This window comes from Arvicanthis niloticus, chromosome 9 (assembly GCF_011762505.2).
Source record: "Arvicanthis niloticus isolate mArvNil1 chromosome 9, mArvNil1.pat.X, whole genome shotgun sequence".
NCBI classification, from domain to species: Eukaryota; Metazoa; Chordata; class Mammalia; order Rodentia; family Muridae; genus Arvicanthis; species Arvicanthis niloticus.
In genome coordinates, this window is record NC_047666.1 from 47,371,542 (window position 1) to 47,398,753 (window position 27,212).

Consider the following 27,212-nt stretch of genomic DNA (forward strand, 5'->3'; position numbering starts at 1 on the left):
TGGCGGGCCGGGTCGGTCCGCTGGGCGGGGGACAATGGACCAGTTCCTGGTGCGTCACGAGGGAGTTCCTTAAAGGGGAAGTGAGCGGACTCCCGGCGGACGAGCGGGGAGGCGGTCGGCTGGGGACGCGCCCGGCGCTTCAAAATAATGCCCGCGGCGGACGCGCGACCATGCAATGGCGAGCGCTCGTCCTGGGGCTGGTGCTGCTGCGCCTCGGCCTCCACGCGGTGCTCTGGTTGGTCTTCGGGCTGGGGCCCAGCATGGGTTTCTACCAGCGGTTTCCGCTCAGCTTCGGCTTCCAGCGCTTGAGGGACCCCGACGGCTCGGGGCCAGTTGGTCCGCCCGGAGGCCCGGCCTGGTTTCATCGCCCAAGGCGCGGGACGGAGGGGCGGCTCGAGACCCCGCCAGAGCCAGGACCCGGGCCGGGACCGGGCGTGTGTGGCCCGGCGCACTGGGGCTATGCTCTGGGCGGCGGTGGCTGCGGCCCGGACGAGTACGAGCGGCGCTACAGCGGCGCCTTCCCGCCGCAGCTGCGTGCCCAGATGCGCGACCTGGCGCGGGGCATGTTCGTCTTCGGCTATGACAACTACATGGCGCACGCCTTTCCGCAGGACGAGCTCAATCCCATCTACTGCCGCGGCCGGGGGCCTGACCGCGGAGACCCGTGAGTAGCCCGCGCTCTGCCTTCCGCCCCTCCGGGTCCCCCGAGAGTACACCAGGGTCTTTACGGTCCGCCGTAGTCCGAGGTTCCTCCTCTCCGCTACCCAGTGGACTGCCATCCTCTTGATTCTCCCTGACCCTCCAAACTTCAGGACAGCTGTCCCTGTCATGTTCTGTTGTAGATGGGGAAACTGAGGCCCAGAGTCCGGAAGGGACAGTCACAGTGTCCCTCACTTCAGATGGACACATTAAGTGCTAGCTATATGGTTTCCCTTGGAAAACTCAGCTCCAAAACGAACCCTCCCCACTCCTGATCAGAATGCCACACCCAAAGCTTTTTAATATGAGGATTAAGGAGCAAGTTCCTAGAAAGGGGCCATCCAGTGAGTTGGACACTGGGTTGGGTTGAGAGGTTGAGTTTTCTTCCCAGGGGCTGCTGCTTAGACGGAGGGGAGCTTGTTGGGAGGAATGGTAAATTGCCTGGCCCAGATTTGCATTCTGGATCCTTGAAGGATGATTTCTTAGGCGCAGAGTTGACTGACACCGTCATTGCTTGGTACCATCGTAAACACCAGTGGAGTGACAGTGCTGTCAGAAGGTCAGCCAGTCTTCCCAGCCCACTAGCCACGTATGGGAAGGTGGAGTTCCGGGGTTACTCGAGTGGACTTCAAAGTCCAAGAGAGCAGGACACCCAGCCAAGTTCCTCCTCCCTGAAGGGTGTGCGCTACCACAGACCCAGTCAGGCTGGTTGGTGACTGGTGTTTCCCTTTCCTTAGATGGGAGTGGAGTTGGGTTGTTCATTGTCTTGGCATTCCACGTGGGCACCCTAGGACATCTGGCGTGTGCATTTTCCTTTACCTGACAGGAAGCTGTGGAGGATTCTAAAAGGAAAGCTAAGGGCTGTTGAAATGACTCAGCCAGTAAGGGCGCTTGGCACTGAGTTCAGACGCGAGTTCGATTCCCCAGGACACCATGGAAGAAGGAGAAAGAACCGAAGAGACTCCTGACCTCTACGTACACTCTGTGACTCCCACGCACAAGCTAGCTAACACTCTAAAAGGGCATGAAGAGCTATAAAAGTGGGGTGGTTATGTGTAAATTTGTGTCTTAATTTGCAGCCTGATGAGCCAATAAGAGGGAGCAAACTGATGAACTATTTGTCATGAGTAAGCACATCAGCCTTTGTATATGTTAACAAACAAACAAACAAACAAAACAAAACCCCAAAACCTTCCTGCTATCTCTCAGCAGTGTGGGGGAATTGAATACATGGCTCCATGTAGTTCTTTATAGCTGAGCTAAATTTCAACCCTTTCTTTCATTTAAATGTATTTTCATCCAGTTTCTTTAGGGGAACTATACAGTTTTGTGAAGGAACATCAGTCCTTTTTGAGACTGTAGGAAGGGAACGAGTTGTCTCACTCCTAAGAGAATGGGGGAGACTCCTTCCCTCTTCTTCCCTTACCTCTTTCTTCTCTTCTCCCCTCCCTTTCCGCCCCCTCCTCTTCTCTCCCCTTTCTTTATCTTGTGAGAATAAATTTCATTAAATCTGAGAGGGGAGACTGAAAGATCCCACTAGTTATTTTTAGTAGGTCTTTTCTGCCAGTTCCTGTCCATATGGCAGCTTCTCCCTCTCTTTCTTTCTTTCTTTCTTTCTTTCTTTCTTTCTTTCTCCTTTCATGTAGCTGCAACTTAAGTATGTACTTATTTTGAATATTTTTAAATTATTATTTTACAAAGACAATATTTTTGTTTGTGTACCAAAAGTCAGCCAAAGGTTGAAAGTTGACATCAAGACAGAAAAGGTTTGAGAATCTTTGGATGGCGACTGTTGGGTTCAGCCTCCCTTGATTATTTTACATGGCATTTCTGATACATTCCCAGCTGAACCTTAAGCACAGCATCAGTTATGTCCCCATCGATTAGACCTCATTGTCTTTCCCTTTTCTTCTTTTTCTCTGGACTAGGAACTGCTCTGCTGATGCATGGGTTTCCTTGGAAAGTGGCTCTTTCATAATCTCTTCTTTCTTCCTTCCTTCCGTCTGCTGGTCTGTTAGTCTTTCTGTCTTCCTTTCATGCTGAGGATTGTTCCTAACATAACCAGGGGTGTTACATTAAAAGCTCCGGCTGCTCTAATAAGCTGGGCTTGGCCACTCATCCCAAGGTACCAATTAAAGACACAATCACTGACATAAAGCAGAGTAGAGTCTTAATTAACCTCCTGGGAAGAGGTGCAAATACAGGGGTCCTGCTATCCCTGAGTTGGGATTCGAGGACCTGCCATGAGCCCTAGGACCAAGTAGAGGAAGGATTGGTGAGGAGAGTATGAGAGATTTAGACAGCTAAGCAGTCTGAGTTGCGTTGTGCTTTTGGCCATTACAGTAACAGCTCAGGTCCTACAAGATGAGCCTGTTAACTAGGAATAGTATTAATTTGTTCCTAGTTGTCATTGCCTAACTGAGGGCCCAGTTCTTGTAAGATGATCTGCTTGTATTGCCTCATAGGTAATTGTTCTCATCATCTGGAATCTAAGGTAACTACAAGTTTTAGACATTGCCTTCAGTCTCATAGGAATGAGAGAGGGTAGACAGGTCCTCCTGGAATGAATACCATGCCCACGTGTAGTGGAAAGCAGGATGACCCAAAGGGAAGGAGACAGGTGCAAAAGGAAGACAGAGATGTTGGACTTTTTAGTTACTTTGTGGACTCCCATGAAAAGTCGAGTAGAAAGGAGCTTTTCAGCAGAAGCAGCATCTAAGTGCTTGTTATACTTGGGCTTTGTGTGCTGGGCTAGTAGTCCACCACTGGGCTGAATCTATTTGAGATGGTCTTGTTGAGTTAAATGGGCTGCAGTTTCAGCAGGCCTTGAATTTGTGACCTCACTTCAGACTCTTGAGTAGCTGGAGTTACAGGCCTGAGTTACCAGGCCTGACTTTAATGATGATGATTATTTTTTAATGAACTGTAAGCAATTTCTGGAGCATTTAGAGGTGGTGGTTGGGGCTCTTTAGCAAAGTGAAGTGATGGTAGTTGGTTAAAGTTGTTGGTCCCTGTGGCATCTTTGGGGGGGCGTAGGGCTTTTTTAAGGTCTATAAGTTTTGTGGTTTGCTTTGGTTATGTACTGGCAGTTTGTACAAGTTGATGTCCAGTCTCTGACTGGGATAATGTCTAGCACTGTTGGGGAATGATGGCATTTGACTTGCAGTTGGCAAGCCTTTGTGATTTGCCGTGGTGAGAGAGCATTGGGATTTTGTGGCTTTGAGCAGACTCCTACTGGACAATTCAAGGACCAGAAAGCTAAACTTCTTTTCCTTTTTTGTTTCTGTACCTGTTCTCTACAGTATAGTTCTCTCATGCTTTGGTATTTTTTGGAGTGTTTCAGGCCTGTGCTTTGTCGTTCTGGTTCTGAACAACCAGAATGACAATGACCAAAAATATTTAATGACTTAAATATTTTTATTTCTAGTAATGAGATTTCCCATTCCAGATAAGTGTTCTGCTACTAAGCTACCTTCTGGCCTTTTTCAAACTTAGACTTTGTAGGTCAGAGAGATGTCTCAGTGAAAAGTATTTGCCCTTCTTACAGAGGACTCGAATTTGTTCTCAGTACTCAAAACCACCTGTAGCCCAACCTCCAGGTGCTCGCTGGCCTCCCAGTGGATGCTCATACACTCGTGCACACATGCACACACACGCACATTTATACACACACAAAGTAAAATTTTATTCTGAGGTCAGTGGTAGGGTACTTGCCTAGTGTGTAGGAGGTCCTTAATTCAATATTAGTCCTCCAAAAAATAAAGTAACAACAACAATAAAAATTTTGGGGGAAAAGTTCTCAAATCTTAGGATTTTCCTGCCTTGGCCCATAATAATTACAAGGTGCCCTTTTACCATGCTCAGAAAATATCTTTCGGATTTAAAAAAAAAAAAAAAATCAAATATATTCATTAAGGTAGGGTCTCATGCAGCACAGACTGGCCTTCAACTAAATAGGTAGCAGAAGGTGACCTGCTACAACAGAGCGTTGTGTCTCTCAGTGCTGTAGTTACAGGTGCAGGCCACTATGCCAGGCTGTGCTGTTTCTTTAGTCACGTCCTCTTGATGCTTATCTTTATAGACATGGACCCTGTGCTAAGTTAACATGAAGTAAATGGATCTTGAAACCTATAAAAATAGTCTCTATCTAGCTTCCAGTTACTGTTGGGTTGTAGAATCCGAATTCAAACCTTTGAGTAAATTTACATATTTCTGTAATCCTGTGGGTGACAACTGTGACTGTGCTTGATCCACCTAGTTCCTCAAACCATATTCTCCCAACAAAAAGAAAGTGCCAAATGAATAGATGAGATACTGGTTCCCAGGCACATGTAGTGTAAGATAGCCACTTAAGACAGCCCCCTTTTCTGAGTGTTAGCTATATAGGTTTCCCTTGGAAAACTCAGCTTCAGAGTGAACCGTCCCCACACCTGATCAGAATGTCACACTCAGAGCCCTGAACTGGGGCTAAGATAAGTGGGTAAGAGGGCACTATGAAAATTCAAACCCTTGAGTTAGAATTTCATAGCAAGCTCATAAAAAGCTGGGTGTGGCCACTCCTTTGTAGCTCATACACTGGTTAGGTTGAAGACAGGAGGATTGCTGGCTACCTGGTGAGTTCCAGGTTCTTTGAGAGAGAGACCCTGTCTCTACAGAGTAAGATGGAGAGAGACAGCTGAACACTCTGAATCCTACTCAGGCCTCTTACCTGAAGAAATGTGAACACCTTTACAGTCATGCAGGTGTTGGGGGGGGGGGGAGAGGGGGGAGGGGAGGGAGAGGGGAGATGGGGAGATGGCCTCTTAGAATTCCTTTTTCAGACATCTTTCCAAGTCAGGCCAAAGGCCTTGTTTGAGCTGTGGAAGGTGAGTCTTCTGGTTGCTCCGTTCGGGTGTGCCCCCTTTCAGGGAGCTTCCATTCCGACTTGAACTTTGTTGGAGAACTGAGCACTGTAGATATTTACCTTCCTGTCCCGTTTTCTCTCTGGATTACTAAGGCCTTGAGTGTGCAGGCACTGTTTGTTGTGTCATCTTCTTGCCCACACAGAACAGAAAAAAATTTCCAAACAGCTGTTACAGGTTGAGTAAATGTAACACTTCCCCCACCCCCAACATGTCTGCTTGATTTTATTAACTTACATAGTCAAAGATTTTCTAGCAGGCACTGTGGTCTTCATCTTCTCTACCCTCTTATTCTTCCTTTCCTCTCTCCTCCTCCTCTTCCTCTCTCCTTTCTCCTCCCCTTCTTCGTTTTCTCTTTCTCTTCTTCCTCCTCCTCCTCCTCCTCCTTCTTTTGTTTATATAGAGGTAGTGAGAACTTCGCAGTGTTACCATGGACAGACTGCCTTGAGCTTTCATTCACATGTAATGAACTAGGAGGGAGTTGAGATTTGACAAACTGCTTACATGGGATAATTTGGTAGAAAAGGTTTCACAAAATTCTAGACCTTTAAGTGGATTTTCTGACTAGAGTAGAAGAACTGTCACAATTTGTACAAATACATTTTGAAGAGAACCTACTCTGGTAACAGTTGCCAACTGTTACTGACTCTTTGGCTAGTGTTGTTGAGGATTTATTGTTTTGGGGGGAAGGTCAGTACTGAGCTTCAAACTGGACATCTTAACATGCAAGGCAAGCATTCTACCAGTGGCTGTACCCAGCTCTTCAGGAGTTGAACACTGTGTCCCTTCTCTGAGTGGACTAAGAGAAAAGGCACGGTAAACATGGGAAGGCACATGGTTGCTAAAGATTAGTGCTGTCCATGGGCCCTGGGCAACTGTGGAGGGAGTAACTCAGGAGAGGGCCATGATGCCAGGTGATAATGGGGTTCTTGTTCAGTCCTGTCATTTGGGATGCTAAGCAATATGGGATTTTCTGGTGAAGTGAGTGTTTGGAACTCACTCTGTTTCTGAGCAGCATAGGACTGTAGTTAAATATTATACACACCCAAGTGTTCTTGAGGACTTGAACTTGAGGGTGTCTGCTTTGACCCTCCTGCATCCATTGTCAACTCCTGTGTGTTTGGCCCTGCCTCTGAGAGACCTGTTGGAGTCCATAATGCTCACCCTGAGAGCACCTTTGGCATCATATAAATTCTTTTAGAGAATCAAGTGAAAGAAACAAGTGTAGTTTTTCAGCGATGCTGTCGAGTTGCTGTGGTTCTTACAGAATCCGCTCTGGGCACTTGTTCTTTGCTTAACATTCTTTGTCCTCCATTAAGTGCCCAGTACACACAAAAGAGAAGCACTGGAAGGTTCAGATAAGGTCAGCTGGGGAAGCTGTTTATGGCTGCTGCTTCATTTAAGTTCCATTTCATGCTGAATGAAACCCAGCAGGGGTATGTGGTGTGTGTGTGTGTGTGTGTGTGTGTGTGTGTGTGTGTGTGTAGTGTGTGCTGTGGTGCTTGTGTACAGGTGAGGGTAATGTGTGGGTGCTCTCTTTCTACCATGTGAGTTCTGGGGATCGAATTCAGGTTCTAAGAGTCAGCATCAAGGGCCTTTCCCAATGAGTCATCTTAGCAGCCCCAGGAGGCCTTTTAAAGAGATGCAGCAGGCCAAGCCATCCAGAACTGTGGGGTACTGTCCTTAAAACCTGGTTCATAGGAAGGAAGTAGGGCAAGGGCCCTTAGATGATGCCAGGGCAGGTGGCATGCAGACAAGATGGAGGCCAGCAGATGTGGGTGAGTCCGTGGCAGGAAGTGGAAGTAGGACCTTCTTACTTTGGTCTCTAGTAAACGAGATCAGTAAGTGCTTGACTGATTTCTTCTTTTACCATCGTTTTGTTTCCCTTCGAGCCTCTCTGATCATTTTCTGGCTTTGTGGTAATAGGACAAGGAGCAGTCAGTAAAGTCGTGATCTGAATTTCAGCTACACCAGGCCCTTTCCACTGTTTGCCCAGCCTTCCTGGATGCATAGTTTTCATTGTGTCATAGTTTGAGCAGTGAAGAAATACTAGGTCATCTGACAAGATCCCTCCTTCAGTTCCTAATGATTGTGAAATTAAGAGTTTTGAAGTTAGACAGGGTTAAAGATCTGGGATTGTTGACAGGCTGTCTCAGAGAGTGAGTGACTTGTCCATCCCTGGCATTCTTTTGAGTTTGCTCACTACTGCTGTATACACGTGTCTCTGCTGTCCTGAGCTGCTCATCCTGTGCACACACAGACACTGCTGCTCTTGAGAGAGAAGGCCTTATTTACCTTGCCGTCTGCCCACAGCTGCTTCTGGATCGTAAGCTCCGCTGGCAGTTTTAGTTCCTCAGGAGTGTTTCCTTTTATGGTCTTTTTTCTGTTTCACTTTAAATAAAGAGTGCCTTTGTTTAATTTTAATTCTTTCTTTTTCAGTTCCAATCTGAACATCAATGACGTCCTAGGGAATTACTCTCTGACTCTGGTCGATGCCTTGGACACACTTGCAGTAAGTGTTCAGCCTTTTCTTCTTTAGCTAAGATAAAGTGTTTGGGGGCTTACTGTATTTCTTCATTTCCCCTAGGAATGGGAATTCCAGGAAATGCTGTACTCAGAAGCTTTGATGAGTGTTATTTATTTTAATGACCTTTATGGGAAGGAGAAGCATGAAGGGTTAAGTGAGGGGACATGTGGCTCTCCTTTAAAGGTAGAGAAGAAATACATGCCTAGCTTTTAGAAAACCTTTTTTTTTCCCTGAACAATTAGATCACAGGCTGTATTCACTATTTTCTTGTTGTTGTGATGAAACACCAGGGCCAAGAGCAGGTTTAGGGAAAGAGAGAGAGAGTTTATTTTGGTTTAAGGGTTCTGCAGGGTAGCCCTCAGTGGTAGGAAAGGCATGGTATGGTGGCTGGGTCAGGAAGCTGGATGTTCAGTCACGTTTTCCTCCACAGGCTGTGCCTCCTAGAGTTCCCATAAGGTCCCCAAACAGCACCAGCAACTGGGGACCAAGTGTTCCAATACATGAGCCTATGGGAAACATTTCTCATTCAAACCACTATCTGCGCCTTCTAGCCTCTATGTCTCTCTCCCAGAAATCAGGTCATACCTTCCTGCCACCTTTTTCTCTCTGGAGCAGCGTTTATAAAAAAGGATGCTATACCTCTCAGTGGCTTCTCTTCATGTAGCTAGCTGCAAGATAAGTTTATGCTCCTCGTACGTGTCTGTCTCTGTGCCCTTGGTACATAGACCAGACTAAGCTAAATTATGAAGTATGAAACTTGCCCCAAACCCTAAGAGCCTTTAAGAGTCAGAACTTCTATTTGTTTTCTGGAACTTCGTGGTTTAGTCTCTCCTTTTAGGACCCTGTCCTACTCTGCACACGCACCTGTCTCTCCTGATTGCTCTCTCACTTTAAATCAAGGCTTTAGCTAAAAGGCTCTCTCCTCACAGTTCATTCTGAAGGGTAATTTTCTGTTAACTCCTTTTTAGGAATCTACCATTCTTCTTCTAAAATTGTAACACAGTACTTCAAGAACAAAACCCAGAAGGTTTTAGGGTCAGAAGCTACCTTAAAATGCTTCTAGCTACTGGCTTCTCAGGGGTATCTGTGCAGGGTGCCTTCCTATGCATGAGGCCCTCTCTGTAGACACCTGTTATTTCCTGCTTCTTGGTGTTGGCCATTGTTTATGACAGATGAGGTCTATCAAGCTACATCCTGCTTTTACATCTCTTGTCCCTTGGTACCCCTCATTGACCCTCAGAAGCTGGAGACCTTGAAACATAAACAGAAGACATGTTTGAAGACGATAAGCCTTACTGGATATGTCAGGCTGTTATGTGCTTCATGGCATAGCACCACAGAGCATGGCTTCCAGGGGACATTTCCAGTGTTATGCCATCTCCTTAGTAATTTCACAAACCGGTGCCTGTTCTCTCTGAGATGTCTTTGGCGTTAGAAAGCTGTTAAATCTTATATCAAGTCCTGTATTTAATAATTTATGTGATTCTTTTAAATGTCACCAAGAAATGTTTAAAGCTGTCAGGTAGGAGTTGGAATTGGATAAGGCAGCTAAGTTTATACCATGATTATCTCGTGTTTTGGTAGTTGCAGCTCTTGGGAAGAGCTGTGGTAATGTTTGTGCCTTCATTTTATGGAGAGCAGAAAGAGGACTGGGCCCTGGTTCTGCTAGCGCTGCTGGGTTCCTTCTCGGCACTCGTGGCAGAGCACTTTCAGCCTCCCAGCATTTCCTTCTGGAGTGATCGCTGCTCCATTAAGTCTCCGCTGTCACTTCTCAGAATGTGCCCAGACAAGTAAGTGCAGTGTAATTAGTGCGAATGCACGGCTGACTCAGCCCGCTGCTGGGAAAGGAGAGTTAGGAGGTGCGTGTGCAGCTGAAGAAAGCTCGCCCTCCCGAGCACACCTGTTCATCCCATTATGTCTCTCTATCCCCTTGCTTACTAAAAACAGAGATGCTATCATTACTATTTGTTGCACTCTACTCCACACTTGACAGTAAGTGGTACATAGTATGACTGCAGATTTTTGTTGAAGTAAATATTTTCTAATCCAATTTTGTCCAACATCTATTCTAAGATGAATAGTATAGTTCCCTTGAATAGTATAGTTCTCAAACAAACTGGAGAAATTCTGACTATTAGAGATCTACATCACACAACATTTTATTTATTTAACTTTTATGTTGAGGTAAAGAAGTTATTTAATAGAAAAAATTAAGAACATTTATTTAGTGCCTGTGTGTGTGTGTGTGTGTGTGTGTGCTCATGACACAGCATGTCAGTGAAGGTTATAGGACAGCTTGTAGCTTGTAGAAGTTGGTTCTCTTCTATCATTTGGGTTCCAGGGATCAAACTCAAGTTGTCAAACTTGGTAGCAAGTAGCCTTATCTACTGAGCCAACTTCCTGGCCCTAACAATAAGGTTCAGGAAGGCCTTAAACTTGTAGCAGTCTTCTTGCCTAAGCCTGCAGTGATGTGCTTACAGGCATATGTGCATGTTTGTTTGTTTATTTTGCTGGACTTGGAGATTAATTCCAGGACTCTGCACACACAAGGCGAGTATTTTGTTCTTTGAGCAGAGTCTCCAACTGATGACCATCTTTATGCCTCAGCTTCCAGAGTGCTAGAATTAGAGGTTGGAGCTGTACTTCAGCATTTTCAAGATTCTGAGAAACCCCTTCTCTGTCCAGTTGGTCTTTCTCAGGCTCATGTGATTCTGTGCCCTGGTTACTTTGTGCTTACTGGCTATCTAATGAGACGCCTTACAGGGTGTAATTTGGTGTGCCTAGATTTCATCACCTTCCCCAGCTTGATCTGAGATCATATTAACCTTGCAGGTGCACAGGTACTGTTGGTGGAGAACATCTGTGAGGAAACAGACCTATTTCTGTGGTTTTTCAGAGTAGAATAGCTGGTCTTGAACATGCTAGCGTGTTGGCTCATTTCTCATGTGTTTCTTAAATTGAGGTTTTTCTTTTTTTGTTAGCATTTTCGACAGGTGTTTGCAGATAAGCTGCAAGAACCCCCAGAGGAAAAGAGTCTCCTGACCATTGCATACAACCAGAACAAGATTGCATGATCTTTTAAAAAGGAAAACTTGAGAACAGAATGCCTGAGTCTGCTCTATACCCAAGCAAATATGGCTTGAGAAACACATAGCAATCAGTATTGTAAAAGATAAGGCACACCCCAAAGAAGGACTGTCTAAAGCAGCATTTCTCCTTCATGTTATTCTCTAGTTCTCCACTTACTTGTTTATTAGTGTATATGTGTATGACCATAGGAAAAATGATTTTAAAATATGGGTGAAATCAAATCATTTCCATGTAGGTTAAACTATAGCATTTTGTGATACTTTTGCCCTTTTAGAAGGGAATAGCTCACTGTGGTATTGTATCTACACATGTCACATTAATTTTTAAATTGTACGTAGAGCTGATAGTTTGTGTATTTCGTTTTTATATTTTTAAGTATTGATTTATTTTTTGTACATGTGTGTGCATGTTTGTGTGTGAGGGCAAGCATGTGCAACAACATTCATGTGGAGATCAGAGGCAGACTGTGCTGTTTTTTTTACATGGGTTCTAGGATCTCACATTTGTGTGGAGATTAGAGAGGCAGACTGTGCTGTCTTTTTTACATGGGTTTGGGGACCTGAGCTCAGGTTGTCAGTTAGGCTTGCGTGGCAAGTGCATTTCCCCAAGGAACCATGTCCTAAGGCCTGTGTCATTGATTTTAGTCTGTTTGGTTAATATCATTTCTCAAAATCCTTACACATCTGGATGGCAGACAAGGTTGATTAGTTTTGCAGATGTCTTGGTTTTTTTGTTTTGTTTTTTTTTTTTTTTTACGAAGCAGAGATAGAATCACATTTTAATTTTCTGACTTATTTTTTCCCATTCCATAACTTTTTAGAAACTGTCTGCCATGTAAATAAAGGTCAGCTCAGAGCTTGGGGGAGAGGGGAGTGGGAAGACCAGATATCCTATGGATTGATTCTGTGCGTGTTGTTCACACAGTTGTGCTCCGTGGAGACTGGACCCTAGAGTGAGTGATAGGAGACAGGCTTGCTGTCTGTCCTGGAGTATAATGCAAGAAATGACTTTTGTTTCCATTCCCATTGTGGCAAAGCCATAGGCAGTACAGACACACAGACACAGCAGCTGGCCGCCGCTTCAGTATCAACTTCAAGCTGCTGTAATGTTTTGTGTTTTTCTGTTTAAAGATAATGGGAAATTCATCCGAGTTCCAGAAGGCAGTCAAGTTAGTGATCAACACTGTTTCATTTGACAAAGATTCCACAGTCCAAGTCTTTGAGGCTACAATAAGGTAAAGTAGCACATGTAATAGATTAAAGACTTCTTACGTGTGTGAGCAAGGGATTTAATTCCCCTGAGGGTATTTCCGCCAGAGTCCACATGGGTGTGGACACCACATGTAGTATTTATGTTCATATATATGGAAACTTGTAGTTTTGATTTGTGTGTGTCCTCACAGTTTGAACTGCACAGAGACACACATTGTCGTTGGTGCATAATGGAGACACCCCTCAGATGCACTGCCCCTGACTCCTTCATTGCCTTTCTGGGTTCCTCGTTTACTGCCTCCAGAATCCTCATTCATGGTTTTAATGGAGTTTTGCATCTCTTCATTCACAAAAATACACGGCTTGCTCTTTTGATGTCTTTTCTTCTTGTATGGTTTTCATTTATTACCCACTTTTTGCTAAATATGGTGGACTCAGCCTATACCCAGTTTTGTGCCTGGATTTCTTAAGGATGAAAAGTTGACTCTCTTCCTGTTTAAATAAAATTATATTGCTACACAACAATCCAGATCTGGGTTTGAACCTTGAAATTAAAGTTGTAAAATTATTTATTCTAAAACAAGAAAAAGATAAATCATTTGAAAAATGTTGTGGTCCTTTTAAAACAATTTTGATGGGACATTTATGTATCTACAAGGCCATAAATCTAAGAGCGTTGCCTTCTGTTTCTCAGAATCCCCCACTTTTTCATTTCCCTCCCCATGTTGTCTCACCACACACAGGGGCAGTTCATCAGTCTCCTGTTAGTTAGACCTGTGGAAGTTACATAGTTCCTTTTCTTAATACCCTAAGATTAAGAAATTAATGCTTTAGGTGGTATCCCAAGTTGTCTTGAATGGCAGATTTCCCTTCTTTTTGTCAGCAATGCAGTGAGCTGAGAATTAGTTACTTAGAGCCAGAGAGGACTATAGGAAGACACTGAATCAGGTCCTGCTCCAGGCAGCTTGGATCCTGAAAAGTAGAGTCATGTTTTATCTTTGTAAACTGGATTCTGTACACTTGTAAGAACATACTTTTAGTGTTGTTATTATTATTACAATTATTATTGTTGTTATTATTATTTTCCTGCTATTAGGGTTCTGGGAAGCCTCCTTTCTGCTCACAGAATAATAACTGACTCCAAACAGCCCTTTGGTGACATGACAATTGAGGATTATGATAATGAATTGTTGTACATGGCCCATGACCTGGCAGTGCGGCTCCTTCCAGCTTTTGAAAACACCAAGACCGGGATCCCCTATCCTCGGGTAAGTGACAGGTTTGTTCTGTTGTTTTGCTGTTTTTGAAAAATGGTTTTGTGACATGTAGCTCAGGCTGGCCTTGAACTTGTAGTTTTCTTGCTTCAGCTTTCCAGGTGTTAGCATTGCAGGTGTGAGTTATCAGACCTGACTGCCATGTTCCTTTGTGGTTCACAGTTCACTGTGTTCTTAAGTTAAGACTCATAAAAGGGATGGGCCTGCCTTTGAGAAGCGAGTGATGGACTTGAGAGGATTTGGTCCTAAACATAATGTCTTTTTGTTTTGTTTTGGTTTTTTTTGGTTTTTTGAGACAGGGTTTCTCTTTGTAGCCCTGGCTGTCCTGGAACTCACTCTGTAGACCAGGCTGGCCTTGAACTCAGAAATCCGCCTGACTCTGCCTCCCAAGTGCTGGGATGAAAGGCATGCGCCACCACTGCCCGGCAATAATGTCACTTTTAAAAACTGCATTGGTGTTCTTCCTGCATGTCTGTTCGAGGTAATTGGAGTTATAGACAGTTGTGCACTGCCTTGTAGGTGGTAGGAATTGAACCAGGTTCTCTGGAAGAGCAGCCAGTGCTCTTAACCACTGAGTCATCTCTCCCATCCCATAATATCAATTTTTAAAATGTGTTTCAGCATTTACTGAGTGCCTTCTGTGTGCTAAACATACAGTAACAGAGCAGTCACCCTTTTGCCTTGAAGACCTATGTTCACCATTTATGTATTGTTCGAATTTTCTCTTACTAGACAGTATAGAAAATATTCATTTCTGACTTGGATATATTTCCCAACAATCCTCATGTGTTGGAGGAGCTCAGTGAATGTTCATTTGAATGCGTCATGTGCCTGTAAGTGACGCCTGCAGAACTAGCCAATTAGATGCTAGAATGCGATTGTATATTTGTGGCATCTGATTTAGCAAGCCAGATAACTCCTCTGGGAATTGTGTCAGCCTTTGAGGTATCCAAGGAGAAATGCCAGACCACAGGACCTCCATGATGAAACTGGCTGTCATACTGTAGCTGAGCTTCTGCTTCTTTCCCAGGCTAACAGGTGTTTGTTTGCTGAGTAGTGAGTCTTTAGACACTCCTTGAAGTTAGAAGCCATTCATAGCTTGTATTTGTCTGTAACTTTATGTTAGTTACTCCTGATGTTGTGATGAAACACAAGACCCAAAGCGACTTAACAGGAGAGTGTATTATATATTATAGCTCATGACTCTAGAGGGAGAGTCAGAAATGTCAGGGAAGGAATGGTGCAGGTAGCAGGAGCAGGAAGCTGACTGATCTTATTTCACACAGGAAGCAGAAAGAGTGAACAGGAGGTAGGATGAGGCTGTAAACCCTCAAAGCCCACTCACTGCCAGTGATGCTCTTCCTCCAGCAAGGTTGTATCTCTTAGAGGCTCCCGAAGCTCAGGCAATAGCCCCACTGACTGTTCAACAGCCCTGTTATTATTAAGAGCCTTTGTGGGACATTTTTATTCAAAACACCCTTGAGGTTGGTGTTTCTGTAATCTTTTAGGACACTTGGCGGAAAGAGATGGTTTAATGAATAATGTTATAATAAGATGATGGACTCTGTTCCTACTGTTTTGTTGGTTAAATGTAACATGACAAATGATAACTGGGTCATTAGCCTAGTGTCATTCTCATAGTGTAACTTTTCAGCACTGTGAATTTTTAAGTTTTGCTTTTTTTTTTTTTTTTTTTTTTTTTTTTTTTTTTTTTTTTTTTTTTTTTTTTTTTTTGTTAGATTGAGATCTCCAGCTGAGGCTGGCCTTGAATTTGCTCTGTAGCCAGGCTGGCCTCCAACTTCTGACCCTTCTGCTTGGCCTCGCAAGTGCTGGGGTAGTTGTTTAACACTCTCAGGCCTTCTACACAGCTTTGATTCTTCCCACTGCAGGTGAATCTGAAGACGGGTGTTCCTCCTGACAGCAATAATGAGACCTGCACGGCGGGGGCTGGCTCTCTCCTGGTGGAATTTGGGATTCTGAGCCGGCTGCTCGGGGATTCCACTTTTGAGTGGGTTGCCAGACGAGCTGTGAAAGCCCTCTGGAACCTTCGGAGCAACGATACGGGGTTATTAGGTGGGACCCCTCTGCTGTCAGTTGGTCTGTACAGCCTTTGGTCCCCTTTCCTCCTCCTTCCTGTTACTCTCCATGTTACTTCATCTTCCCTGTACCACTGGATCTGAAAATTGATAACTCCAACAGCAGCCACTGGTGCATAATGGGTTCAGTTTCTTCATATGGCCTTTTGCTTAGTGTGAAGTTTTAGGGTGTGATGGAAGATAATAGTTTAGCTGTTAAGAGCCCCCTCAGTTTGGATTCCTTTGTATATTCCATTGGAAATTATTGTTAATAGAAATGCCATAAAAAGAACTGTCTCAGAGGCAAACTTTATTGCTTTCAATATACGGTTCTAAAAATACAGGAATTTAGCATTTCTGGTTGTAAAGGCTTCCTCCTTAAAAAACAAAAAACAAAACAAAAAAACCAATCCAATAGTGCAACCTTAGGTAAAACATATATTAGATTTCCCCCCTCGAGACTATTTAGTCAAGATATTGAAACCTCGTTATCGAAAGTTTTAAGTATTAGCAGTAGACATAATAACGAATAATATCCTCTATGTCTTCATCATGGCATTCATCTTTGGTAGCTACCCATATTTTGCTAACTCACAGTGTTGTTTTAAAGTGGGTTTTTAACATCATAAAATTGTCTTATTGGGACATATATTCTTTTTGGCATCTGGAAATAACTTGGTTGTTTGGGGACCATATTGGGTTATTTATAAAAGGTTTTTAAAGGTAATTTCTGCCTTCTGAAATTGATCTGCAAACTTTATATAATGAATAGCAGCAGGAGAAATAAAGCCACTCAGGCTGAATGTGGTGACACACCTGTGAATATAGCACCCTGGAGGCTGAGGCAGGAATTAGGGTGTATCTGAAGCTAGCCTGGGCTGTGTAGTGATACCTTGTCTCAGCATGGTTGACTACTTAGCTTTCAGTAGGCCCCCTCAGACTTTCATGAGTTAACTTTTGTAACTTTTCGGATTACACACTACTAATAGAAACAAAGTTTCTGTGCTGGATGCACATGGCAGCTGAGACTAATGTTTCCAGGTTGTTGCCTTGCTTTCATAGTTACCAGTTTTCAAAATTGTACATTTTTTTTCCTATAAAAGTCTTGCTATGTAGCATCTGGCTTTCACTTTCTGTGCAGCCCCAGATGACCTTAAAGTCCTCCCCGTTTACACCTGTGCACTGCCATGCTTGGCTATTTTTTGTGGCATTAGAACTCAGGTCTTTGTATGTGTTAGGCAGCTCCTCCACCACTGATGTGTATCCCCAGTGCTGACCTTTCGCTTTTGTAAGCATTATTTTCAGGACAAATTCCAAGGAATGAGATTATGGGGTAAAAGGCTGTGAATACTCCTTTGGGTTTTGAAATGCAGTCCCACTGTGGGAAAGCAAAATATTGGGCCGTTTATTTATTTTTTCATGTTTATCCCCACTTTTCCTCTGTGGCTAAGTACTATTTGCGTGCACACATACACATACACCTGAGTGCTGAAGAATGATCTTTCTGTTTTCCAAGTTACTGATAAGACCAATTAAAACAAATGTAGGCTTACGTACCCGCATTCCTCATATCTGGTAGGGATGGGGATGCTGTGAAGCTGTGAGACAGAAGTAGGAGGGCCATACCCCTAATCCTCCTGCCGTGGCTGAGACCTGAGTGCCTGTTTGTTTGTTTCCACAGGCAATGTTGTGAACATCCAGACAGGCCATTGGGTTGGAAAGCAGAGTGGCTTGGGTGCTGGGCTGGATTCCTTCTATGAATACCTCTTGAAATCTTACATTCTTTTTGGAGAAAAAGAAGATCTAGAGATGTTTAATGCAGCATATCAGAGCATCCAGAGCTACCTGCGAAGAGGGTGTGTGTCCCTGACATTGCTTCTTTGCTATACAGTATGTTTAGAAATGTTCCTGCCCAGCTCTCTTTTAATCTTAAAAATGTATGATGATGATGGTGGTGGTGGTGGTGGTGGTGATGATGATGTATTTTATTGCTTTGGAGAGGGTCAGATGTGTGGAGGTCTGAGGGACATTGTGCAGGAGTTGGTTCTCTCCTACTGTATGAGTGCAGGAATGGAATCCAGTTGTTCAGGCTCAGTGGCAAGCATCTTCACTCTGTAACCTTTCTTGCCAAATGTCTTCCTTGAGTTTAGAAATGTTGAGGGTGGAGTGTCACTGGAGAACCCTGTCTGGCCTGGAATTCATTTGGACTCAGATCTGCAGCAGTTCTCTCGAGTCTGCTTCCCAAGTGCTGGAGCCATGTCTGGCAAAGGCTTTTGCAGAGAACCCAAGTTTGGTTTCTAAATCCTGTTATGTGGAGGTGCAGGGTATCTGGTGCCTCCTGGCCTGTCTAGGCATCCATATGTATGTGCTTGAGTGTACATGAAGACACTTAAAGTGCACACATGCACAAATACAACTCTTGCAAAAGAATGTATAAGGCTTTTGGCTAGAGCTGCCACGTTGCTTTTCTCTGTGTTCTCTTCCTTAGTGTGAAGTGTTGGAGAGTAATTGTTGCTGCAGCTCTTTTTGTTGTGTGCTCAGACAACCCTCAGAAACTGCAAGTGTGGACTGCTGTGATTTTGAATGTCATCGTGATGTAGAGACTATGCTAATTGCCTCTGGCTTTGCAGTTTCACTACTTTTTGCTGAAGTGTGCTATGCCTTCTGAGGCTTGCTGTCCGCCTGCCTCACTCCTGAGTGTGATGACTACAGGCATCCGCTACTGTGCCCAGCTCACTTTAGCTTTACAAAATACTGAATTGCATCGAGTAGAAAACTCTCAGGTTCCTGCCTTGATGTATCTCCACAGGCCTCTTTTTTAAAAAAACAAACAAACAAAAAAACCCCACAGTATTGTGTTCTCTCTGTACCAGGGAAGAGACTCTAAACAGAGTAAACCATGTATCCCTGCTTGGGTCAAGGCCAGCACAGACCAATTCTGTTACATGTCAGTGTTCTGAAACCCAAATGTCAAAGTGCTTTCTGTAAGTGTAATGACGTTTTGATATTCCACAAAGAATATGTTCAGAACTAGGTTCTTGTATAGACACCTATAGGCAGTCTTACTGCCAAAGACTTAAGGAAGGAGTCAGGGAAAAGTTAGCATTGATTTTGCTTCAGTGAAGCACAAGGAGGTAAACCTCCAGAAGGACAGACAGAGTGAGCTTCCCTTTTACCTTTGCCTGTGCTCTGGATCCATAGCCGGGAAGCCTGCAATGAAGGAGAAGGAGACCCACCACTCTACGTCAATGTGAACATGTTCAGTGGGCAGCTCATGAACACCTGGATTGACTCTCTGCAGGCTTTCTTCCCTGGACTGCAGGTATTTTGCAAGATGTGTTGAGAAGGGCTGGGGTGATAGCTCAGTGGGTAAGAATGTGGCTGTATGAACCTGCAGACCTGAGTTCGAATCTTCCTAAAAGGACAATGGTGGCAGCATGCCTGTCATTCCAGGGCTGGGGGAGAAGGGTAGGCAGGGCACAGAGATGAGAAGTTCAGTGGGGGTTTACTGTTGCTAGCCTAGCTCCAGGGCGTAAGGTAGGGAGTGACAGCATCACTTATACTTCAGCCTTTAAGTATAATCGTGAGCAAATGTACATGTGTACATATGCCAGAGACAGACAGACAGACAGACAGACAGACACACACACACACACACACACACACACACACAGAGAGAGAGAGAGAGAGAGAGAGAGAGAGAGAGAGAGAGATTGATTTTATTGGGAAAGTCCCCTGACTTTATTTATCCTTAGCATTCTCTGGCTCCTTTGGGTTTGGGAGGTTGCTAGCACGTCTTGATCCTCTGTGAATTCAGTCCCTAGACTTGGAAATCTGCTTGGGATTTTCGATAATTTGCCTGTATTGTCTTTCTAGGTTCTGATAGGGGATGTGGAAGATGCCATCTGCTTACATGCCTTCTACTATGCCATATGGAAACGGTACGGGGCCCTCCCTGAGCGCTATAACTGGCAACTCCAGGCCCCTGATGTTCTCTTCTACCCTCTGAGACCAGAGTTAGTGGAGTCCACATATCTCCTCTACCAGGTAATGGGTTCATTGAGCTGTGGCTTACTGTTGCATAGTGACTCTTCTATTTCTGTCTTACTAGGGGTTACTTCTGTTGATTCTGTAGGATAGAGAAAGTGTCTGCAAATATGGGCTTTATTTTTCTTATCTTTAAATGCTCAAGGGAAGAGGGAATCTTTTAGTGTTTTCCAGATTTGTTTGACCAAAGAACTCTTTGTGGGAGCTGGGTGGGGTGGGGGGTACAATTTTTTTTTTCAGTTTTCTAGTTTGAAAAAAGTATTGACACAAAAATTCTTCCTTCCTTCCTTCCTTCCTTCCTTCCTTCCTTCCTTCCTTCTTTCCTTCCTTCCTTCCTTCCTCCCCCTCTCTCTGTTTCTCTCTCTCTCTCTCTTTCTCTTTCTTTCTTTTGAGGGATTTATGCAATTACTGTAGTAAAAGAGAAAATTGTGCTGTGAGATGTCTCTGACAGATGAAGCCTGATACACAAACTTTTCCCATGTTCTACATATACACACACAGTCACAAACCCATCAAGGGAAACAGAGGTGACTCAGAGAGCTTAGTAGGTATGAGACTGGCATCTGCAGTGTGCAAGGACCCTCATCCTTACAGACTCTCCTGGTAGGATGAGTTTCATGCTTTATGTTTATTAAAAAAAATAATAATACCGAACTAGAAGTCAGTGCTTTTAGGTTGAGAAAATAGGATATGTGCATGCATGAGAACATATGTGTATGTGTGTGTTCACACAACTGAAGTCTTTTCTACCCGTGCCCAGTTCCCAAATAACAACTCTGAGACTCAATAATTTATGAGTAATGCCTAGGCCATACATAAGCTAGGGCTTATTCCCTACCTAAGTAGCTCATAAATTACATAGCCTATTTATTCTATTCTATGTGTGCCACATGTGTTACCTCTCCTCAGTTTCATACTCTGTCTACTCAGACTCTGAGTGGAGACTCTTCACACCTGATTACCTCTCCGGGTTCCTGCCTTTTGCTAATAGGCCATCAGCTTTTTATTGACAGGTGATGCTTCCACACAATTCACAAGAGATTCTACCTCTGTCTCTCTCCCTTCCACCCCAGTCTCCCTGTGCTCTGTGTCTCTCTGACTCTGTCTGTCTCTCCTCTCTCTCTTTCTTCCTCTCTCTCTCTGTGTATGTAGGAGAAACCCAGTGTTAGTACTCATGTCTCAAGAGATCTCACAAGGTATAGAGACTCTTGAAAAACGAGATAGGTGATGTCAGGTGTGGTTTCTCTGAGCCAAGAATGAAGCCAAGCTGTTATGCTCTGTAGCCATCTTGCCTGCTGTTCTGTGGCTTGTCATAGTTCAGTCCTGTTTCCTATAGGTTAAACACCTATCCTTGTCCACTGTGTTCTTAGCATTCAGAGGAATCTTTCACTTACAGGTTTCTCCTTTGGGGTCATCCCAGGCTCTTAATCTAAGGCAGCTAACATGGGACTTGTTTCCTCTGGTTGCTATAGGGTGGTAGCAGGCATGAATTAGAAGCTTGGGGTAGAAGCCTCATCTTCCAGAGAATTTCCTCCCCTAAAGTAACCAGGGAGCTGGTGACAGAGGAGTAAGGACCTGAGAGGTTGGATTTTCTGGGTGGTCAGAAGAAAGTGTTCAGGCCTCTTTTAGAGTCCTGTCTTCTGAAGGACAGTCGTCTCCTCTCTGCCCTCATGGTACAGTAACTGGATGAGGCAAAGCCCTACTAACCTTCTTCTGCATCTTAAGTTTCTAGGAAATTCTGAGGCAGGATAGAAACTGAACTTGTTCTCTGATTTCTGTGGTGCCCGCAGGGTGGGCCTTGTTTCTTTTCTGACCATGCTAGGCATCAGTGGAACCAACGAGTGCTCTGCCGTGCTAAAGAGTTCCTAACCCTGAGTACAGTTAAACACATCCCAGAAGTTTGTGGACTGAACACCTTCATCAGATGAAGTCAGTCTGGCTCTGGTCTTTCTTTTAGCTAGGGATGCAGCTAGGGAAGCCCCTGCAGGCCCCACAGTGTGTGTTGATGGTATCTCTTCCAAACCCTTCATGTGTAACATCCTTAACCTTCTTTTATGTTCTATCTAGGCAACCAAGAATCCCTTCTACCTCCATGTAGGAATGGACATTCTGCAGAGTCTCGAAAAATACACAAAAGTCAAGTTAGTCTGCTAAGTTCCTTTATTTCGTTGTTTGGATGCTTATGATTGACTGAGAGTTATTCTGGAGAAATGTTATTTTTGAAATTTTAAATTAAAAATTAAATTTATGTATTTTATGTATATGAATGTTTTATCTGCATGCATGTTTGTGCACCATGTATATACCTGATGCTCTTGGAGACCAGAAGAGGGCATCAGATCCCCCATGACTGGATTATAGATGCTTGTGAGCTACCATGTGAGTCCTGGGAACTGAACCTCAGTCCTCTGGAAGAGCAGCCAGTGCTAAACCATTTCTTTATCCCGCAAGTTTATTTGTGTGTTTGTTTTTTAATATTTTAATTTATCTGTGAGTATGTGTCTGTGTGGGGATTTACAGTTGGTTGTTAGCTGCCCATTGTGGGTGCTGGGAGCCAAAGTGAGGTCCTCAGGAAGAACACTGAATGCTCTTATGCCGAGTCATCTCTAGTCCCTTGATTATGATTTTTAAAATCATGTTTATTTATTGTGTGTGTGCGTGCATGTGTGTAATGTGAGAAAAGGGGTTCATGAGTGGTGGTTGGGGATTACCTGCAGGAGTCTTTTTTTCTCTGTGTGCCACAGTGTGTGAGTGGATGTTAGAGAACCTACAGGAATCTTTTCTCTCCCCACACTGTGTGGGTCCTGGGGAGAAAACTCAAAAAACCAAAAAAAAAAAAAAAAAAAAAAAAAAGATTTGTCAGGTTTGATGGCAAGGGACTCAGTCATCTCTTTAGCCAGGAAATATTATTACTTATATTTCAAATGTGTAGTACAGGTTATAAATGTTAGTTTGCTAGAAAAATGATTTACCTTTTGATGTAGGAGAGTTTCTTGATTATAGTGGAAATTTTATTTTTATGCCACCCTCCTTCCTGTAGATTTCAGCAAACTGTTCTTTTTGAGAAGTTTATTTATTTATTTTTTTTTAAAGATTTATTTATTTATTTTTGTTTGTTTGTTTTTTGTTGTTTTTGTTTTTTGTTTGTTTGTTTTTTGAGACAGGGTTTCTCTGTGTAGCCCTGGCTGTCCTGAACTCACTCTGTAGACCAGGCTGGCCTCAAACTCAGAAATCCGCCTGCCTCTGCCTCCCAAGTGCTGGGATTAAAGGCGTGCGCCACCACCGCCCGGAGAGTAAAATATTCTTGTGATTATGTCTATAGATCACTATGATAAACACTGAAGTACCCATGCTTAGAATCTTTTCTGCATATTTGTTACATGCACACACACACACACATATATAAACGTAGCTGTATTTTGATTTTGTATCCTGTTGTTTTATATACCTCAGAAATATATGATGGAAAATCCTGTTTTAGGCTATGCCAGTAATAATGCCGTTCTACAGTACTGGGGTAAACAGTAAGTTACCCTTTAAGTCAGGCCTTCTAAATTTATTGCCAGTCATTTTCTGATGCTACGTTTTGCTCCACTGTCTTCATCCCAAGCTTGGAGCTAACCGGAGAAGAAGCAATCCCAGAATGCTCTCAAGTAAATTTGCAAACAATTCATATTAAAACAAAAAGGAAGCAAAAAAAAAAAAAAAAAAAAAAAAAAAAACAACCCAGGAACAGATCTTTGACCTAGCAAAGTTATTTTTTATGAGGTGTTGGAGAATTATGTTGATTCTCTTGGCGATAGAATATTCTGACAGGGGAAGGAGCCTAAAGCAGGGCTAACTGGACCCTTATTTTGTAGGTGTGGGTATGCTACGCTGCATCACGTCATAGACAAGTCTAAAGAAGACCGGATGGAAAGCTTCTTTCTCAGCGAGACTTGCAAATACTTGTATCTGGTATGTGTTGTAAGATTAACCAGAGGAATTTAGTGCTTCAGAGAGCAAACGTTTGTGCAGTCTTCTGTACAGGAAATATTTACTAGTCACTTGTCTACATTGTGCTGGACATTGTACCTTCCTGGAGTTACAGGTCTGGGCAGGACAAAAGGATATTGCTGTCTCCCTTCATGGTTGTCAACTTCCTGGAGAAGTTGTTTGTCATGTAAACAGAAATGAGCTCAGGGTTAGGAGCTGTGGAAAATGTTGGCAAGGATGGAGAGAAAATCAGTGCTGGTGTTCTGCAAGCTCTGAGGAGGAAAGCCGTGTTGAGCTCAGAGCCTTGTGCAAGCCAGGCAGGTATTTTACCACTGAGCTACACTTCCAATACGAGAGTGGTGTTTATGGCTCAGAGGTACAGCAGAGCCTCCTGGTCTTTGTACATATCTTCAGGCGTGCTTGGAAGCGGGGTGGGGGAGGGGGTGACCATGCATTATATAGTTGTTTTTGGTTTTTTTTTGGTTTTTCGAGACAGGGTTTCTCTGTGTCCTGGCTGTCCTGGAACTCGCTCTGTAGACCAGGCTGGCCTCGAACTCAGAAATCCGCCTGCCTCTGCCTCCCGAGTGCTGGGATTAAAGGCGTGCGCCACCACCGCCCGGCTATATAGTTATTTTTAATTCTACTCTTTTGGGAACTACAACTTTCACTGAGAAGTCAGCCAACTTACTGTGGTCCTGGGGTGACCACATGGCAGAACTGAGGCTAGAGCCATGTCCAGGGCTTTTGCCCATTGTGCATTCCATCACAAACCTGTATGTTCATGTGTGTAGGCTCTCTTCTATTGTGGCTGCATACAAACAACACTTTGAAGGCACAGAGGGTTGATTCAAGGGCAGCAGCAGTAAAGATAGGTTGTGTCCTTTAGTTCACTGGTCCTCAGGCCTGGGGCTAGCTAGGTAGCAATGACCCTAGGCCCTTGTTAAAACTTCCTTTAGTCCAAACCTTTGAAAAGAATTGGGCTGGAGCCGGGCGGTGGTGGCGCACGCCTTTAATCCCAGCACTTGGGAGGCAGAGGCAGGCGGATTTCTGAGTTCGAGGCCAGCCTGGTCTACAGAGTGAGTTCCAGGACAGCCAGGACTACACAGAGAAACCCTGTCTCGAAAAACCAAAAAAAAAAAAGAATTGGGCTGGAGAATTAAATTTTGACAAATGCCTGTAATGATTTTATATGAAGCCAAGTTTTGTCTAAGGTGATGGGTAAAGTCTGTGTCCCCCCTCCAGCATCCATGTGTATGGACTGGGTGTGTATGAGGTGGAGGGTAGTTAGTTCTAGGATTAGGTGTGAGGACTCTAGGGGGAGGTTTGTAATTTTTTTGGGGAGTACTTACAGACTGCCTGTGCTTGGATCCTGGACCTGGCGTTTCTTATTCTCTGGTTGTGGACAAGGAATGAGGACTGGGACAAATTTAAACAAAAATAGTACATTGCCACTCTGGGTTGGAAATCAGGGCTTTTAACTGATGCCTTTTTGTCTGGTTTTGTTCCCCAACAGCTCACAAACCTTCGCTGTGAGTTAGTTAAAAAACTACCAGTTACCAGTTGTAGGCTTGTTGTTAAAGTTGGTCTTGGGGATTGACCCCAGGGGCTGCATGTGCTCTGTAAGGAATTATAAGAGCCATATGCCAGCCCTAGACCTCCTTTCCCCTCCCCTCCCCTTCGCCCACCCACTCCTTCCTCCCCCTGCCCCCTCTCTTTCTTCATGCAGTAGCTAGCTTAGAACTCACTATGTAGACCAGGCTAGCCTCAAACTCACAAAGATCTGCCTGCTTCTGCCTCCCTAGTGCTGGGATTACATGCCACTATGGCCCAGCCAACATGTTTTCTTATTGCTTCTTTTTTTTTTTTTTTTTTTTTTTTTTTTTTTCTGTCTTTAGCTGTTTGATGAAGAAAATCCAGTACACAAATCTGGAACCAGATACATGTTTACAACTGAGGGCCACATTATATCTGTGGACAAACGTCTTCGGGAATTGCCTTGGAAGGAATTCTTCTCTGAAGATGGGGAGCGGGACCAAGAGGAAAAGTTTGTGCACAGGCCTAAGTCTCAGGAGCTCAGAGTCATTAACTCCAGTTCTAATGTGAGTTGCTTTTTCTACTGCAAATGGAAAAAGAGAAATACTAACTCCTTCATGAAATAGATGGCACACTTAGATTGTATAATTTGACAAGAGTTCAGAAAGGGACCATTTACAAAGGTGCCACTGGGATGTAGAGAAATTGAGGACCAGCAGTATAGGCATCAGTCCTGGCTGCAGGGGCAGGTAAAAAGTAGTCCAGCATCCTGGAGAGGTAGTCTTGTGAGAAGCAGCCACTGGCGGGTCCCACTGCTTAGATCTGGATTCACGGACATCCAGAGAGGAAGCCAGCAGTATCAACACCTGGTCCCTTCACCATCTCTTCATCTGATGTCTCTGGAGTGGGGTTGTAATTGTTTTATTTTGATGCACAATTCCACATACTAATGTAGCACACACTGGCTTTGGACTCTGTATGGTGGAGGCTAGCTTTGAACCCCTGGTTCTCCTGCCATTAAATCCCTAGATTTACAGATGTGTGTCACCATGCCTTATGTCCTCCTTGGCTGTTTCCTTGAGAAGCCAGAGGGCAAGGAAGAGTTGCTGTAATCCATTAGAACACACTTGTTCAGGCCAGACCAATGGAAGAGGGTGAAGAGAGGATCCACAGAGAAGATTTCAGCCAGACTACCCACCACCCATCAGTAGGACAGGGAAAGGAGTCACTCTCTTTAAATTAACTTGTCCATTGTATTTTAAGACATGACCTCATGTAGCCTTCAGTGGCTTCTAATTCGCTGTGTAGTTGAGTCAGGGACATTGGCAGTATCTGGAGCTGTTTTTTTTTTTTTTTTTTTTTTTTTGGTACAACTAGAGGCTGGAAGTTGTTGTTGGCCCCTTAAGTGGAAAAGGCCAAGGATGTTGTTCTGCCAGCTACCTTCTAAATACACAGAATAGCTCCCCAGAACAAAGAGGCATCTGTCTGAAATGTTGCCAGCCATTGGCTCACGTTCCCTGGGTTTTTAATTCAAATCTCACATATCTTCTCCCTTTTGTCTTCCCAGTGCAATCGTGTTCCTGATGAGAGGAGATACTCCCTGCCCTTAAAGAGCATCTACATGCGCCAGATTGACCAGATGGTTGGCTTGATTTGACCTGCTCACCTCAATGTGGCCAGACCTTAAACCAAACCCAAGCATACCAAAATCTTCTCTGAGGTGGAAGCGGTGAATGAAGTCTGTCCATCTGTGACGCTGTAGAAGTTTCTGTCCAGCTCTTACTCACCTCTGGTTGAATCTTGCACTTAGTGTTTTTTAGTGTTTCCCTTCTGTTTAATAAAATAACTCTATTTTTTCTGAAGGATAAACTTAGAAATGG

At 44.0% G+C, this 27,212-nt stretch overlaps 1 protein-coding gene across 1 annotated transcript; it reads left to right on the forward strand.

Annotated features, from left to right (window-relative positions):
- Edem1 (ER degradation enhancing alpha-mannosidase like protein 1) lies at positions 1-27,209 on the forward strand. The gene is made up of 12 exons (XM_034512042.3): positions 1-664; positions 8,040-8,112; positions 12,348-12,451; positions 13,525-13,696; positions 15,592-15,775; positions 17,459-17,633; positions 18,979-19,099; positions 19,654-19,824; positions 21,892-21,965; positions 23,685-23,781; positions 25,695-25,898; positions 26,900-27,209. The coding sequence occupies exons 1-12, from the start codon at positions 171-173 to the stop codon at positions 26,987-26,989; spliced, it is 1,959 nt and encodes a 652-aa protein (XP_034367933.1). The 5' UTR covers positions 1-170; the 3' UTR covers positions 26,990-27,209.
- The last annotated feature ends 3 nt before the right edge of the window (positions 27,210-27,212 follow it).